At 41.7% G+C, this 16,648-nt stretch overlaps 1 protein-coding gene across 18 annotated transcripts in view; it reads left to right on the top strand.

The window, feature by feature from the left end:
• LOC124147971 (EF-hand calcium-binding domain-containing protein 7-like) overlaps positions 1 to 16,211 on the top strand; it is a 45,803-nt gene extending 29,592 nt beyond the window's left edge. For 12 of the 18 annotated variants that reach the window (XM_046518854.2, XM_046518843.2, XM_048399559.1 and 9 more), the window contains 11 exons: positions 1,085 to 1,123; positions 3,716 to 3,813; positions 5,060 to 5,204; positions 5,548 to 5,651; positions 6,291 to 6,451; positions 7,449 to 7,582; positions 10,430 to 10,578; positions 11,422 to 11,544; positions 12,022 to 12,111; positions 13,139 to 13,246; positions 14,245 to 16,211. In XM_046518854.2, coding sequence (XP_046374810.2) covers positions 1,085 to 1,123; positions 3,716 to 3,813; positions 5,060 to 5,204; positions 5,548 to 5,651; positions 6,291 to 6,451; positions 7,449 to 7,582; positions 10,430 to 10,578; positions 11,422 to 11,544; positions 12,022 to 12,111; positions 13,139 to 13,246; positions 14,245 to 14,319 — 1,226 coding nt within the window. In that variant the 3' untranslated portion in view covers positions 14,320 to 16,211. The remainder of the gene's footprint in view (positions 1 to 1,084; positions 1,124 to 3,715; positions 3,814 to 5,059; positions 5,205 to 5,547; positions 5,652 to 6,290; positions 6,452 to 7,448; positions 7,583 to 10,429; positions 10,579 to 11,421; positions 11,545 to 12,021; positions 12,112 to 13,138; positions 13,247 to 14,244) is intronic. The other 6 variants (XM_046518856.2, XM_048399560.1, XM_046518855.2 and 3 more) reach the window with 1 other exon arrangement.
• Positions 16,212 to 16,648: the final 437 nt, after the last annotated feature.

The raw sequence follows: 16,648 nt of genomic DNA, 5'->3' as shown, positions 1-16,648 counted from the left end.
TTTATTATATCTGTCAGTTCGTTATAAGCGTGTTTGTAATACGTTTATATCGAACACGCTTATAATGAACTGATGGATATGACGGACCTATTTTTTGGTCTCAGCCATTTGGTGTATATAAGCTGTGTATAACAAACTACAGTTATAACAAACTAACTTAGAGGCCCCTTTGAGTTTTAACCGTAGTTTACTGTAATTAGAATCCCTTGCTTACAGATGAGATTGCTGTGGGGATCTATGTTGGAATAGGTCCCCGACAAACCTATGCTGGTTGTAAGAGGCGACTAAACGCATTTGGTTGTCATTCTCAGTGACTTGGTTGATTGTGTGTAATTGTTCCCTGATGAAGGGGATCATTCCAAAATCAATCACTGGATTGTACAATCCAGACTTGATTATTTATCGACAACCATTATACAGATGGAATATTGCTGAGTGCAGTTTTAAACAACAAACAAAGGTTTACATAGATACACACGGTGGTCTATGGTTTATTGGTAGAACGTCCGCACAGAGAATGGAAGGTCCGGGGTTTGATCCCGGTCGTGTCATACCAAAAGACGTTAAAAGATGGTACCTGTTTGGCGCTTGGTATTAAGGGGCTAAAACAAGGACTGGCTGGCTTGGAGTCAGTATACTGTGTTTGAGTGGGGTATTCATGTTAAACTGCAGCATGGTATCTCAGTGGGCTAGCACAGTCCGGACTAGTACAAGCAGCCACGCACACACACACATGCATGCACATCGCTATATAAGTGCAATAATATTGGATGCGACGTTAAACCCTATTTCACCTCACTTTTACTTAATTCTTTTATATCCCCTCCCCAAAATAACAAACAAAAATTTAAACGTGAATGACTTGGCTGATTTGGTACTGTATTTTATCCTGCATAATAAGAAAGGAATCTGTGCTGTCATTAATATGGGTTCTGTAATATAGCTAAAGGAATCTGCCTCTATTTATGACATTTGAAGATATTTCAATCACAAACTGCTCTGTAATATCTTTTTTCGCAAATACCTGTTTTAGAACTTTTCACAAATACTATGCATGCATGTTCACAATTTTATCAATTTTCAGTTGGCCGAACTGGATCAAAGTCATCATTAATTAGCATTGGTACATGAGTGTTTCACTTTGCTTGGTTTGCCTGAGCTTCCACCATGTTGTACACCTTCTTGGTTCTCCCTCACAAGCACCTGTTGTGGTTACATAGTTAGCCCTGGAAAACGGATTGTTTGTTACAAAGTTATTCATTTCTTACTAACTTTTTTTTATCATGATTATCCTGAGAAAGTTAACAGATTTGTTATCACATAATGTCATGTATTTATAGAGTGTAAGCAAAACAAGACTACCGTATTCGACGTAATAAGCGCCCAGGGCGCTCTCAAAATTAAAAATAGGGGGCTCTTGTTAGAATATTATTTTGATGAAAAAAACAGAGTTGAAAGATAAATTCCGTGGTTTATGTTGACAGCCTGAAATGTTTATATAAGACAGATATATTTTTCCAGAATTTAACTGCCCATAATTAAGGGTGCATATTACACACGAGTACGTATTATACACGAATAAATCGGTCGTGTGTACATTGATCAATCGGAAGGAGTGCTAATTGGGATTGTTCACTAGCCAATATATTAGCAAATATCGCCGTGGGCGCTTATTAGAGCGGGGCGCTTATTAAGTCGAATACGGTATATGAAGTTGTCAGTCTACCGGTATAGAGCATCACTATAGGGCAAATCTGTTTTTCACCACATATCCTACGTGACATATTGTTGGGGATTTGTGTCATCATTCTGGGACGACTTGGTGAAAGGGATTTAAGATTGTGTTGTCTTTCACGCAATCGGAATAAATACATAATTTTATTGTTTTTGAATACCCAAATACAGCTTACATTGTAAGAATACCTTGGGTCATATTCTTTTCATTAACTGGAAAATAAACACTATTTGACGATAACATAATTTCATATATTGTCAGATGATTTTATCGTCATTTCTGATTAATACTAATGTGCCAAAGTCAGTTGTGTGTATATAGATAAAGCTTATAGACAATTCTTTCCAGTGTTACACAACACATTATGGAAATGTTCCTAGAATGTTTTTCTCCCTTTAACATGTTTAGTTTGCTTTTATGTTGGTGCTAATATTTCATAAAAGTCTGTGTTGATTTTCTGATCAATTGAAGATTTTGAACCATAGTATTTCCAAATAAACAAAGTGTTGTTCTTGTTCGCTTGATTGGGGTGTAGAGTGGCTTTCTGGTTAAAGAGCTTTCTCATCGTACTGAAGGCCCACGTTCGATTCCCCACATGGGTACAATGCTTGAGTCCCATTTCTGGTGTCCCATGCTGTGATACCATGCTTACACACTCACTAACTCTGGGGGCACAGGTGACCAAGTCGTCTACGACGCGGCATTTCGCTGTGCAGAGTAGCGTCCCTTGGGCACGCCAGAAACCTATGATTGTGGGTTCGAATCCCGGTTCACCCCAATAATGTTTCTAGGTTTGTCAGCACCAAACCCATGCTCGTGGGTTTCACCGAAGTGGAAAACGTCTAAGACCTGCATCACTTTCCTCCCACATTAAGCTGACATGCCGTGATATAACTGGTATACTGTTAAAAGCGATGTTAAACACAACTCACTCGCTCACTCACTTACAGTCCCTATGGACTGATGGCATTATGTATAGTCAGTAGCTTCACTGACGTAAATATCTTTGTTCAGGCCTTATTCTTCTGAAACTGGTCCCAGATTGAATTCAAGCAAAGGATTTCAATATAAGATATATCACCAAAACAAGAAGGATTTCAATATAAGATGTGTTTGTTTATGTAAGTATCTCCTTCAGGACATTTCTAGGTCTATAGGGCTGAACTATGTGCAGACAATTAGGGATCAGTCATAGTTATCATGCATCATCCCATATAAGTGTCATCCTTCAAAAGGTGCAAGGCCCCGTTCCACAAGGCGATTGTACTGTAGCGCACATCAGCCAAGTACACCCATCTGTAGGCGAGCTGCAGTGCCCCAGTGCTCTCTCCCTAAAGCCTTTCAGTTGTAGAATAACGTACAGTGTAGTTCACACTTGAATGTAGAATACCTGCAAATATGATAAGGTTTCATTGAAGATTCCATCAGTTTGCTTTGTTGGTGCTGGTCTTGTTTCAATCAAACCCTTTGATTGCTTTCAGCTCCCAGATTAGAGGCCTTAAAATCAAATTTCATTTTTGAGGCTTTAAAGTGCTGTGTGGTTTAATTGTTTGTAGTTAACAGCTTCTGTTTTCACATATATAAATGGTTACAGTGGAAGTTTTCATTTGCTTAACAAGGATGGATATTTGCTGATACCCTGAAAATTGTAATAAAGACACATGTTTAAGAAATACAATCTATATGATTTTTTGCATGTCAATTCAAGTTACAATTAAGACACATGTTTAAGAAATACAATCTGTATTGTATTTTGCATGTCAGTTCAAACTATTCAGTCACCCTGAAACAAATAAAGTCCACAAAGTTTGTATTATTTTCAATTGGTAAAGATAAATTGAATAATCAGAACTCATCTAATATAATGTTAATTGATTGATTTAATACTTCATTGAATAGTGCAAGCTGATACACATGGTAAGCGTAGGACAGAAACATTTTCTGTAACCTATTCCCATGAAGATATATTATGTGTTTCAGATGACATGCCAAGGCCTTCCCCAAGAGTGAAGAAAGACAAGGTCCGAACTCCGGTTGGGTCCAGGAGTGCTAAGGTGTCTGAACCCTCAAACCTCAGGGTAGGTCCATGTCCTGTAGTATAGTCTTGTGGTGGTACCAGGGTATCCCAACCCTCAGACTTCAGAGTAGGTCCCATGTCCTGTAGTATACACTTATGATTGTACCAGGGTATCCCAACCCTCAGACTTCAGAGTAGGTCCCATGTCCTGTAGTATACACTTATGATTGGTACCAGGGTATCCCAACCCTCAAACCTCAGGGTAGGTCCATGTCCTGTAGTATAGTCGTGTGGTGGTACCAGGGTATCCCAACCCTCAAACCTCAGGGTTGGTCCCATGTCCTGTAGTATAGTCTTGTGGTGGTACCAGGGTATCCTAGCCCTCAGACCTCAGGGTAGGTCCATGTCCTGTAGTATAGTCTTGTGGTGGTACCAGGGTATCCCAACCCTCAGACTTCAGGGTAGGTCCCATGTCTTGTAGTATAGATTTGTGGTGGTACCAGGGTATCCCAATCCTCAGGCTTCAGGGTAGGTCTCATGTCCTGTAGTATAGACTTGTGGTGGCACCAGGGTATCCCAGCCCTCAGACCTCAGGGTAGGTCCATGTCCTGTAGTATAGTCTTGTGGTGGTACCAGGGTATCCCAACCCTCAGACTTCAGGGTAGGTCCATGTCCTGTAGTATACACTTATGATTGGTACCAGGGTATCCCAACCCTCAAACCTCAGGGTTGGTCCCATGTCCTGTAGTATAGTCTTGTGGTGGTACCAGGGTATCCCAGCCCTCTGACTTCAGGGTTGGTCCCATGTCCTGTAGTATAGTCTTGTGGTGGTACCAGGGTATCCCAACCCTCAGACTTCAGAGTAGGTCCCATGTCCTGTAGTATAGACTTGTGGTGGTACCAGGGTATCCCAGCCCTCAGACTTCAGAGTAGGTCCCATGTCTTGTAGTATAGACTTGTGGTGGTACCAGGGTATCCCAGCCCTCAGACTTCAGGGTAGGTCCCATGTCCTGTAGTATAGACTTATGATTGGTACCAGGGTATCCCAACCCTCAAACCTCAGGGTTGGTTCAGTTGTTAAGTATCCAACCTTTTTGTTAGTATCCATTTGAAATCTAAACAAATCACTGTTTTTAACTAACATTGCAAGAACTAAACTATATAGGCTATTGACTAGATCTTCATGAGCCTTTCAACACTATGAGTGCAACATAACCAAGACAAACTGTTGCCAATAATGAAACCAAAATGTCGCTTATAACCAGTTCACACATGCATGGTATGAAAACACTTTTGTTTTTGTGCAGGACTGGACCCACACCAGCTCCAAGGGCTGCTTCTTTATCGATGCTGATGAAGGAGGTCAAATAATCAGTCACCAGTACACACTGGATCTGGCAGACGACACCAATGTCTTCATCACCATGCAACCCAACAGGATTGGCGATGCTGGTAGGTCAAGGTCAACCTATGCACGATGTCATGGCTTAGTATAGGATGGTAGAAGATAGTCAACTTCAGCATATTCAGATACCTATCCAAAAAGCTTTGACTTGTAAGGTCACAAGGACAAGGTCATCCTATGCACTATGTCATGGCTTAGTATAGGATGGTAGAAGATATTCAACTCAAGTATGTTCAGATGTCTATCTGCTGTTGTATGTAAACCATTGAAAAAGCTTTAACTTGTAAGGTCACAAGGTCAAGGTATGTGTCGTGATATAGGTCGATTATTGCTGACTGTGGTGTAACAAGAAACTAAACAAACATTGTTGCTGACCATGTCTTCCCCCAGGCTTCACTGATGATGGCCCCGTGGACACCGCCATCTATGTCCTGCGAGAAGGCAGCAGCAGCAACAAAATTGTCACCTTTACTGAGCAGAGAGACAGCAAGGGGGTGAGTTCACTGCAACTCTAGAACATGTTCCACTTATGCAGTAGTCAGGATGTGTCTTTACTCAGATGACCACCTCCGTGGATAGATCGTCTGCCTTCTTGTCTGCCTGGAGAGCAGACAGTCAGTGGTTCGCTCCCCAACCTTGTCATGCCAATAGACGTTAAAAGATGGTACTTGTTCTTCTCTTTAAGGGGCTAGAGTCAGCTCAGAGTTAGTATACTGTGTCTTGGTGGGGTATTCATGTTAAACGATGGCAAGGTATCTCAGTGGGCTAGCTCTATAAAGCCAGCATTAGTTCAGTCTTGTACAAGCTGCCACACACACATATAGGTGCAATAAGTAGCTCCATTTCACCTCCACCTTTTCTCAAATATCTTGTGTCTTATGGTGCATTCAGCCAAGACAACAATGTATTGCTGGTTGTAATCTGTGAACTTGATACCAAACTATCATGTCCGAATTTGGTGCTGTGCTGGAAAAGAAATTGAGCCTTTGAACCAGGTTAGATGAATATCCTTTTGGGTTCTGTGATACAACAGGTACTGAGTGCCAATGGCTTGTTTTCTAAAATGTGTGATGCAGGCTCTTTAGGATGAAAAGTACTATTAAAAACAAGCCCTGTTTTGTGATGTCACTCAGAGATACTGTGTGCGGTGCGACCTGTCTGCCGGGAGATACAAGCTGGTTCCCTTCACAACTGGCTGCCGACTGTACGAGCGCAGCGCAGGCAGGGAGACGAAGGAGGTGAAGCTCATCAAGCAGGACAAGGAGGATAAGATTGTCCTCTCCAAGACATTCAAGTAAGACTTTTGTTGAAATTATTATCATTGTTGCTGTTGTTGTTATTATATCATAGTTATTATCAATATTATTAAGTCCATTTATGATGTTTCACATTACCCTCTCATCCAACCCACGTACACATTCACTGCTGGACGAATAAAGGGGGGTTTAAACAAAGTTTCTTTCCTAAGGAGACACCTCAAGTATCCTGTATTCAGTGTGCGTCGGGGGGCACGGGTGGCCCAGTCGTCTAAGGCGCTGTGATTCGCTGTGCAGAGTTGCGTCCATTGGGCACGCCAGAAACCTTTGATTGTGGGTTTGAATCCCTGTTCGCCCCAATTATGTTTCTAGGTTTGTCAGCACCATACCCGTGCTCGTGGGTTTCACCAAAGTGGTAAATGTCAGAGACCTGCATCAATTTCGGGCTTTCCTCCCACATTAAGCTGACACGCCGCGATATAACTGGAATACTGTTAAAAATGGAGTTAAACCCACTCAGTGTCCGTCGTGTACAGGGTGCAGGGGAGATCATAGTTATATCAAGAATAAAAGTAAAAGATGGTAAAATAATGAAGAAGCATTGCAGGGTGGTTCACAATGATTGGTCATATTTGGGGAGGGTCAATATTTTAGAATACACACAGACATGAACTAAGGCAATTGAATTTTTCAGTTTATGACCTTGCTTAGAGACGTTATCAGAAAATGAGTGAGTGAGTATGGTTTTACGCTGCTTTTAGCAATATTCCAGCAATATCACGGCGGGGGACACCAGAAATGGGCTTCACACATGGTGTCGGGAATCGAACCCAGGTCTTCGGCGTGACGAGCGAACACTTTAACCACTAGGCTACCCTACCGCCCTATATCAGAAAATGAAATGAAATACTTTTAATTTCTTAAAGTAACTATACATTTTAGATAATAAATGATAAAATACATTGTATAATGCAAACTATAATTCGAGTGCAAGCTGTTCTGTCACTGAGTTGAGATATTGAGGAATGATTGCAGAAAAGCCCTGGAGGATATATTTGACATGGCTGACTTGGACGGGAACGGACTGCTGAGTCGCGAGGACTTCAACTGGTACAACATACGCACGAGCGGAGAGGAGGTCGCTGACGATGAGTGGGATGTGGTTGAGGGTGAGTAGATACAGTTGCTTAGATGGATGGATGGAGGCGTGCTGGAGCAAGTGGGTGAGGGAGCATTTGGTGTATGTGTGACCATTAAATGTAGGGATCAAGAAATGAGTGAGATGAGTGGATGGATGGATGGCTGGGTGGCTGTGTGAGTGAGTAAGTAAGTGAGTGAGTGTGTTAGGTGAGTGGCTGGATTGGTGGGTGTCTGTGTGAGTGAGTGAGTGTGTTAGGTGAGTGGCTGGATTGGTGGGTGTCTGTGTGAGTGAGTGAGTGTGTTAGGTGAGTGGCTGGATTGGTGGGTGTCAGTGTGAGTGAGTGAGTGTGTTAGGTGAGTGGCTGGATTGGTGGGTGTCTGTGTGAGTGAGTGAGTGTTTTAGGTGAGTGGCTGGATTGGTGGGTGTCTGTGTGTGTGAGTAAGTAAGTGAGTGAGTAAGTAAGTAAGTGAGTGAGTGTGTTAGGTGTTTGGCTGGATTGGTGGGTGTCTCTGTGAGTGAGTAAGTAAGTGAGTGAGTGTGTTAGGTGAGTGGCTGGATTGGTAGGTGTCTGTGTGAGTGAGTGAGTGTGTTAGGTGAGTGGCTGGATTGGTGGGTGTCTGTGTGAGTGAGTGAGTGTGTTAGGTGAGTGGCTGGATTGGTGGGTGTCTGTGTGAGTGAGTGAGTGTGTTAGGTGAGTGGCTGGATTGGTGGGTGTCTGTGTGAGTGAGTGAGTGTGTTAGGTGAGTGGCTGGATTGGTGGGTGTCTGTGTGTGTGAGTAAGTAAGTGAGTGAGTAAGTAAGTGAGTGAGTGTGTTAGGTGTGTGGCTGGATTGGTGGGTGTCTGTGTGTGTGAGTAAGTAAGTGAGTGAGTGTGTTAGGTGTGTGGCTGGATTGGTGGGTGTCTGTGTGAGTGAGTGAGTGTGTTAGGTGTGTGGCTGGATTGGTGGGTGTCTGTGTGTGTGAGTAAGTAAGTGAGTGAGTGTGTTAGGTGTGTGGCTGGATTGGTGGGTGTCTCTGTGAGTGAGTAAGTAAGTGAGTGAGTGTGTTAGGTGAGTGGCTGGATTGGTAGGTGTCTGTGTGAGTGAGTGAGTGTGTTAGGTGAGTGGCTGGATTGGTGGGTGTCTGTGTGTGTGAGTAAGTAAGTGAGTGAGTAAGTAAGTGAGTGAGTGTGTTAGGTGTGTGGCTGGATTGGTGGGTGTCTCTGTGAGTGAGTAAGTAAGTGAGTGAGTGTGTTAGGTGAGTGGCTGGATTGGTAGGTGTCTGTGTGAGTGAGTGAGTGTGTTAGGTGAGTGGCTGGATTGGTGGGTGTCTGTGTGTGTGAGTAAGTAAGTGAGTGAGTAAGTAAGTGAGTGAGTGTGTTAGGTGTGTGGCTGGATTGGTGGGTGTCTGTGTGTGTGAGTAAGTAAGTGAGTGAGTGTGTTAGGTGTGTGGCTGGATTGGTGGGTGTCTGTGTGAGTGAGTGAGTGTGTTAGGTGTGTGGCTGGATTGGTGGGTGTCTGTGTGTGTGAGTAAGTAAGTGAGTGAGTGTGTTAGGTGTGTGGCTGGATTGGTGGGTGTCTCTGTGAGTGAGTAAGTAAGTGAGTGAGTGTGTTAGGTGAGTGGCTGGATTGGTAGGTGTCTGTGTGAGTGAGTGAATGTGTTAGGTGAGTGGCTGGATTGGTGGGTGTCTGTGTGTGTGAGTAAGTAAGTGAGTGAGTAAGTAAGTGAGTGAGTGTGTTAGGTGTGTGGCTGGATTGGTGGGTGTCTGTGTGTGTGAGTAAGTAAGTGAGTGAGTGTGTTAGGTGTGTGGCTGGATTGGTGGGTGTCTGTGTGAGTGAGTGAGTGTGTTAGGTGTGTGGCTGGATTGGTGGGTGTCTGTGTGTGTGAGTAAGTAAGTGAGTGAGTGTGTTAGGTGTGTGGCTGGATTGGTGGGTGTCTCTGTGAGTGAGTAAGTAAGTGAGTGAGTGTGTTAGGTGAGTGGCTGGATTGGTAGGTGTCTGTGTGAGTGAGTGAGTGTGTTAGGTGAGTGGCTGGATTGGTGGGTGTCTGTGTGTGTGAGTAAGTAAGTGAGTGAGTAAGTAAGTGAGTGAGTGTGTTAGGTGTGTGGCTGGATTGGTGGGTGTCTCTGTGAGTGAGTAAGTAAGTGAGTGAGTGTGTTAGGTGAGTGGCTGGATTGGTAGGTGTCTGTGTGAGTGAGTGAGTGTGTTAGGTGAGTGGCTGGATTGGTGGGTGTCTGTGTGTGTGAGTAAGTGAGTGAGTAAGTAAGTGAGTGAGTGTGTTAGGTGTGTGGCTGGATTGGTGGGTGTCTGTGTGTGTGAGTAAGTAAGTGAGTGAGTGTGTTAGGTGTGTGGCTGGATTGGTGGGTGTCTGTGTGAGTGAGTGAGTGTGTTAGGTGTGTGGCTGGATTGGTGGGTGTATGTGTGTGTGAGTAAGTGTGTGTGTGTAAGGTGAGTGGCTGGATTGGTGGGTGTCTGTGTGAGTGGGTGAATAAGTGAGTGAGTGTGTTAGGTGAGTGGATGGATAGGTGGTTGGCTGTGTGTGTGAGTAAGTAAGTGTGTGTGTGTAAGGTGAGTGGCTGGATTGGTGGGTGTCTGTGTGAGTGGTTGAATAAGTGAGTGAGTGTGTTAGGTGAGTGGATGGATGGGTGGTTGGCTGTGTGTGAGTGAAATAGGAAGACACAGTGAGTCTGTGTATAAGTCAGTATGTTAGCTAAGTGGATGGCTGGCTGTGTGAGTGAAAGCGATACACTTGTAGTTATTTTTGTGAGTGCACGAGTAATAGTATGGATTGTTTAACATGTTAAACCATACACCCACTTCACCATGTTAACCAATATGTTAGGCTGTAGAGTACATTGTATCTTGAAATGAAAGCAACTGTTGATGATTGCTTCCAGGCAACATAGAGCTGGAGCGTGGCGAGATCACAAAGACGGGATTCATCCACCTCAACCAGATGGAAGCAGAAGACAACGATGGAGACACAGATGACCTCTGGGTCACCTTGACCAGCATGGGCTTCAACAAGAGTCTTGTTTTAAATCAGGTACAATTCACATACTTCAAAATAAGGATGAGTTAAGATGAGGCAAACAATATTTCCAGACAAGGTTGACACAATATTTCCAGGGTTGAAATTGCTTGTATAAGAGGGATAAAGGCATGCTAACAATCAGAATGACACAGTTAAGATATGTTCTGGGTGCCTTAATGCACACTTGGATATGATATCCTTTCAACACAACTTTATAAAAATGTTTCTTATATGAAGCCTGTGAAATGTGTACCTGCTCAAGAAATCTGGACAAACACCGGATGATGATATAAACATAAATATGGACATATAAGCACAGTAGGATTCATAAAAGAATCCTAGGGATTCAGAAATTGAAAATGGTATTGTCAGTCTCATTAATTAAGAAGGGGCAACTCTCTAAATTACAGCTGCTTCATATAAAAGTAAAGGGGAAATGCCATTCAATGACATTTCCATATTATTGCATACTTTTTTATTCCCCACTCCCACCCAGCCAAACCCCTCCCACCAAGCTTTTTTAGATTAGGCAAGTAAACTTTTATATTTTTGGGGGTTGCATTTCTTTTTTTATTCTTTACGCTTTCTTTCCCCAATGGTATAAGTGCAACCCCGTGTGCGACATTTGCCATAGTGTAATTTATTACACACGGAAAGCGCACGTTAAATCTCCAATGATAGATAGATAGACATTCAATGAAATGGATTGTATTTATTCTTCTTATTGCCACACTTGACTTCCAAAGGGCACACTTAAAGATCTGTCCTGTGGCACACTTGATGCACTTCTACCTAGGATTTCAGATGTAGCAATAGGTTGTCACTGTTGTATTATACGTGTGATCCTGTGCACAGGCCTGCCCCTTCAAGCTAGATGTCTACACGGAGGACTGCCGTGATGCCAGTCTGGAGGTGATGGGGCTGGAGGCCCAGGCAGTGATGTTGGAGGACGCAGTCTGTGAGACAGTCACAGCCAAGGTAGAACTTCTAGCATCTTTGACAGTGTGTTAGGTCTTACCAAACACAAATTATTGCATCCGAAATAGGCTCCAACTTTTAACATCTTTCACAGAGTACAGAGTCTTACCGAACACAAATTATTCCATCCCATACGCAGAACAATTAAAAGAGTAACTGTTTGAATCATTAATTGGTAATTCAGTTGGAGCAAATACTATAAGTTTAGCTGAGAATTTGATTCTGATTAAAAGCAAAATTAAAGTTCAGACTGCACATGCTGAAGCTGGAACACATTTTACCATGGTTGCAGGGATCAGGAGAGTATTGCTCCCCAATTTCATAATGTCCATTCTCATCAAACTGCATGATAAAGAAGCTGTTTGAAGCCATGAATCTTTGTATGACTAAGGAAGCAGTTTGTAAACCAAGTTGGGGATAGACTCTGGAAGCAGTCATGTGAGGGGATATAAATAACACTTGATCTTACGGTTCTAGGGTGAAGTGTCGAAAGTGAAGGGCATGAAAGACCTCAGTGTGTACACCTACATCGGGGACGCCAGAGCAACGGTCGTTGTGGAAAACCAAGTAAGTCCTATTAACATCTACCTCATTAAAGGTCAGTGTGACATTTTAGTACCCATCAACAATGGTGTTCATATTCATCATCATTTTTTTCAGTCCACTGTACACTCAATATTAGGGGAGATAATGCTGAATTGTATCCCAGTTATCTACCCTTGAAGGTGGCCAGTTTGTCTTTATGATTTAAGTATGCATGATTATATTACAGTTGCAATGTTTGTAACAAAATATGTAATTTCAGTGTTTGAAATTCCTTGTATTCTAGTGCCAATGGCATGGTTAAAATCATATTGGCCCAATTAAACTAAGTACACACTTAGAAATATTTGAAGGGGAAGAGAGGGGGATATATTATACACAAAGCCTGTGATAAAAGTTCTTTCAAATAGTCATCTTAAATGTTAATAAACACACTTACTGCTAAGTATGATTCATGAAATAAATCTAGGGATTAAAATATTTTATTGGATGTTATAAATCTCCAAAAAAGGAAGAGGGCAAACTTTGTTAATTACAAATGCTTATTATGAAGCTCATGGTGAAGTGAAATTACCGAGATTGAAGATGAATAGTAAATAATCTTGTTGGCACACTTAAGTTTAAAGGGCTCATCTTTGTGTGTGGCATACTTGAAACAACCTACATGTCTATCCCTGATGTGACCGCCTCTGTGGTCTTGTGGTTGAGCATACCCCTGGAAATAAGAATGTCGGGGGTTCGATCCCCGGCCGCGTCATACCAAAAGACGTTAAAAGATGGTACTTGTTGTTACCCTGCCTGGCACTCAGCATTTAGGGGCTAAAAGGACTGGTTGGCTCGGAGTCAGTATACTGTGTCTGAGTGCAGTATTCATGTTAATCTCAGTGTGCTAGCACTATAAATCGGCATCAGTCCGAACTAGTACAAGCAGCCACACACACATGTGCAATGCACATCACTATATAAGTGCAGTAATCTTGGATGCAATGTTAAACACCATTTCATGTAACCTATCCCTGATGTTGTGTTGTTTGTTTGTTTGTTACAATAGTCGTACAGCAAGATCAGGATCCAGCTGGACTGCAGTAGAAGTAAGAATGTCGTCAGCAACCAGCGAGATCTGAACTATACTCTGACCGTGCCATCAAACACCACTGTGGTAGGTGTCCTGTGGCCTCTCTGATGAGCATATCACATAGCAAGTTTAAACCTACATCATAAGTTGCTCAAGAATAAAAAAAATTATGCACTGCAGTCATCAATAATTTCATTGTTTTATATAAATCACTGGTTTGTCTTGTCCAGACTCAAGTATTTACAGACTGCTTCATATAGCTGGAATATTGCTGAGTGCGGCATTAAATATACAGAAATAAATATATCTCTGCGCTTTTGAGCCAGCTCTTCCAACAATCAAAACTGGGGACGTATTCAGGCCCACCACTGATGTAGGGATACACATTAGGATGTACTTTGATGCACTGATTTTTTAAGATATTTTTTTCTTTCTTTGGTCGTTTGTCAAGTGGACCAGATTCTGATTATTTTTAATTCATTTCCCTGAAGTGTATCCTAACTGGCGGGATGCCTTTTTGTATCATATGCTATGCAAAAGAAGTTAAAGAACAGCCACAAATGGAAGGCTGTGTGTTGCAATACCCACCAGCAATGACAGATTAACTACCAGTATAATGCTATGAACAAACTGGGTGTTCTTTAACTTCTTTTAAGTTATATAAACCCTAAAGAGTTCAAGGGGGCACGGGTGGCCCAGTCGTCTAAGGCGCTGCGATTATTTGTGCAGAGTTGCATCCCTTGGGCACGCCAGAAACCTATGATTGTGGGTTCAAATCCCGGTTTGCCTCGATTATGTTTTCTAGGTGGAAAACGCCTGAGACCTGCATCACTTCGGGCTTTCCTCCCACATTAAGCTGACACGCCGTGATATAACTGCAATACTGTTAAAAGTGGCGTTAAACCCAACTCACTCACTCACACACTAAAGAGTTCAATCCTGACTACTGTACTCAAATCAACTCTGGAGGAAACAGTTTTGTGTAATTTATACATCTGGTTTTAATACTACATCTCCCACTAGTATGTTTATGACTGTGACATACATGCTTATATGATGATGTGCCCTTTCTGTGTCACCAGGTTGGTCATCACCTCATACCCAGGGACGAGAAGGCAGAATGGATTGTCCGCTGTCAGGAAAGCATCCTCAGATAATGTGACACCATACAAATACAGCACGTGTATGTCAGTGTTCAAAATTAAGCATGAAAGTCAAGGGGCCCTTGTCGTGACCCTAATGTCATGAAACTGAGGCGATCCCATGATTCTGACACTATGGAAGCAAACCTCAAGGACCTGGACTCCCTTAATTTTGAAAACTGTACATTGATAAAGCATTCACTGTTCATTGTGTTTTTGTGTCTCAAAATTTCACAAATAAGGCCACAGTAAATTAATTATTAGATTTTCATCGAATGTTTCTATAAATCCCATGTTGGAGCATTTATGTATTTTTGTGGGACAAACTGTTCAAGGCATCTGTGGACATTAACTGTTCCAGGATGTGATTCACATGCAGCATGATTGTTCAGAAGGACTATGTACATTGTGTATATGCAGAATGAAGTGAATACTGGTACACACTCAAGGAGTTTCTTTGTCTGTAGTTGCCGGGAAACAATAAAAGAATGTGGGTGGGGTTTTGGTGGCGGGGCATATAGGGATGAGAATGTAATACTTGATATATGATGGCCTAAGTTCAAAGTCACCTGTGTGGGACAGATTTCTAATAAAGACTCACACTGAAAATGTTTACTCTCCATCCAGTAATGATACGGTCCTGAGGCAGGATGTGTGGTAACCTCTTGAAGTTGTGGTCTTTGCGAGACACAAAGGCATGATCTGAATGCTGATACTTGATAGGCAGCTGAGAGACCTGTAGTTACATGTAATTTATTGTCTGAATGTCTGCAGAGTAGTGTATGTTTAATGAGCAACCAGATAGAATTGCAAATAATATTTCACCCTCATCTCACAAGACATGTCCTTTCTCAAACCAATGTGACAATATATATCTATTAGTCTGTGTAAGGAATCTATGTGCCTTTGGTATAGTCAGTGGAGTGGATTGGACATTTTCTGCAATATGTTGAAATTAAAATATTACCTTGTGGGTAAATGGAATTTTGTCTGTCTGCAAATTACATTTTATTTATGTCATACTTTTTGTTTCCTTGTGTGTTATTTTCCGTCCAGAATAATATAATATTTATAAATAGAAAAGTTATACAAACTGCAAAATATATTGTACATACAATTCAACATTCATATTCTTATCAACGACCTCAAAGGACTGTTGTAACCTGAGTTTGACCAGTTCAGATTGAGTGTTGTCTCATACATGTATCAACTTATCCCAGCAAGCACTGAAAATCAACTCACTGTTGAAAAAAATCACTCTCTGAAAACAATCTGTGTCAGCAGTTTTTTCTTTTGGACGTGAAAAGACATTCATCACCGAGGCTTTGTGGTCATGTCCTCATTTATCAAATATGTCGTGGACTGGTGCATAATTAATATCATGTGGCATATTTTCATTGATTTGAAACAATGTGACAAGTGCAGAAATTAAATGCTTTTGCATTTTTCCTAATGGGAAATAATTTTAGTATATTTTTAAATTAAGCTTAACAGTATTCATTGAAACAAGTGTTGTAAGTGAAAACTTCTGGGTGCCGTTGTACAAAATGACCTCAGCACTATGTCTGTCGGAAGTCTATGTTAAGGTAAGATCGTTTTGTATTGAACCCCAATCCAGTACAATTTTCAAGTATTTAACTTCTTTGGTAACTATAACTTTGGATTGTTTTAAAAAACAAAAGCATTTTTGTCAAAGGTCACAACTTTTGAAGGATATTTTATAAGAGTTTACTTCTACAGCATCCATTCCATTTTACATCATGTCTGTGATAGTACCATGCAACAAGAAGCATTAAAACTACAGAGACCAAGTCTACAGCATAAATTGTTTCCTTTCAGTGTACACTGTATATTCTAGTTTTTCTTGTTGCTAGATGATATATGTAATAAAAATTAAACTCATAAAAGGTTGTGTATGTGTTGTGATTTATGTAAATATGATGTTCGTTTAACGCCACAACACAGCAATATATGCAGCACATACCTTGTCCTCATGCTCCTGCACATTGAGCGGACGCACTGATCACAGGAGTTTTAAGTTCTGATTAAAACAAACTGGAGATTGTGGTTCATGCCTTAAGTGAGTGATTGAGTTTGGTTTTACGCCGCTTTTAGCAATGTCACAGCAGGGGTCACCAGAAATGGGCTTCACACATTGTACCCATGTCGGGAATCGAACCCGGGTCTCCGGCGTGACGAGTGAATGCTTTAACCACTAGGCTACCTGACCGCCCCTATCATGCAATTACACAGATTGAATAGTGATGACTGCAGCTTTAAACAACAAAGATGAAGTTTTATTTGGTGAGATGAGGTGAAATGGAGTTTAGCGTCACATTCAAGA

The sequence above is a fragment of the Haliotis rufescens genome, unplaced genomic scaffold (assembly GCF_023055435.1).
Source record: "Haliotis rufescens isolate VD_foot unplaced genomic scaffold, xgHalRufe1.0.p SCAF_2, whole genome shotgun sequence".
In the NCBI taxonomy this organism is placed as follows: Eukaryota; Metazoa; Mollusca; class Gastropoda; order Lepetellida; family Haliotidae; genus Haliotis; species Haliotis rufescens.
Note: the sequence above shows the minus strand (reverse complement) of the source record. Positions and strands in the feature narration are given on the sequence as shown.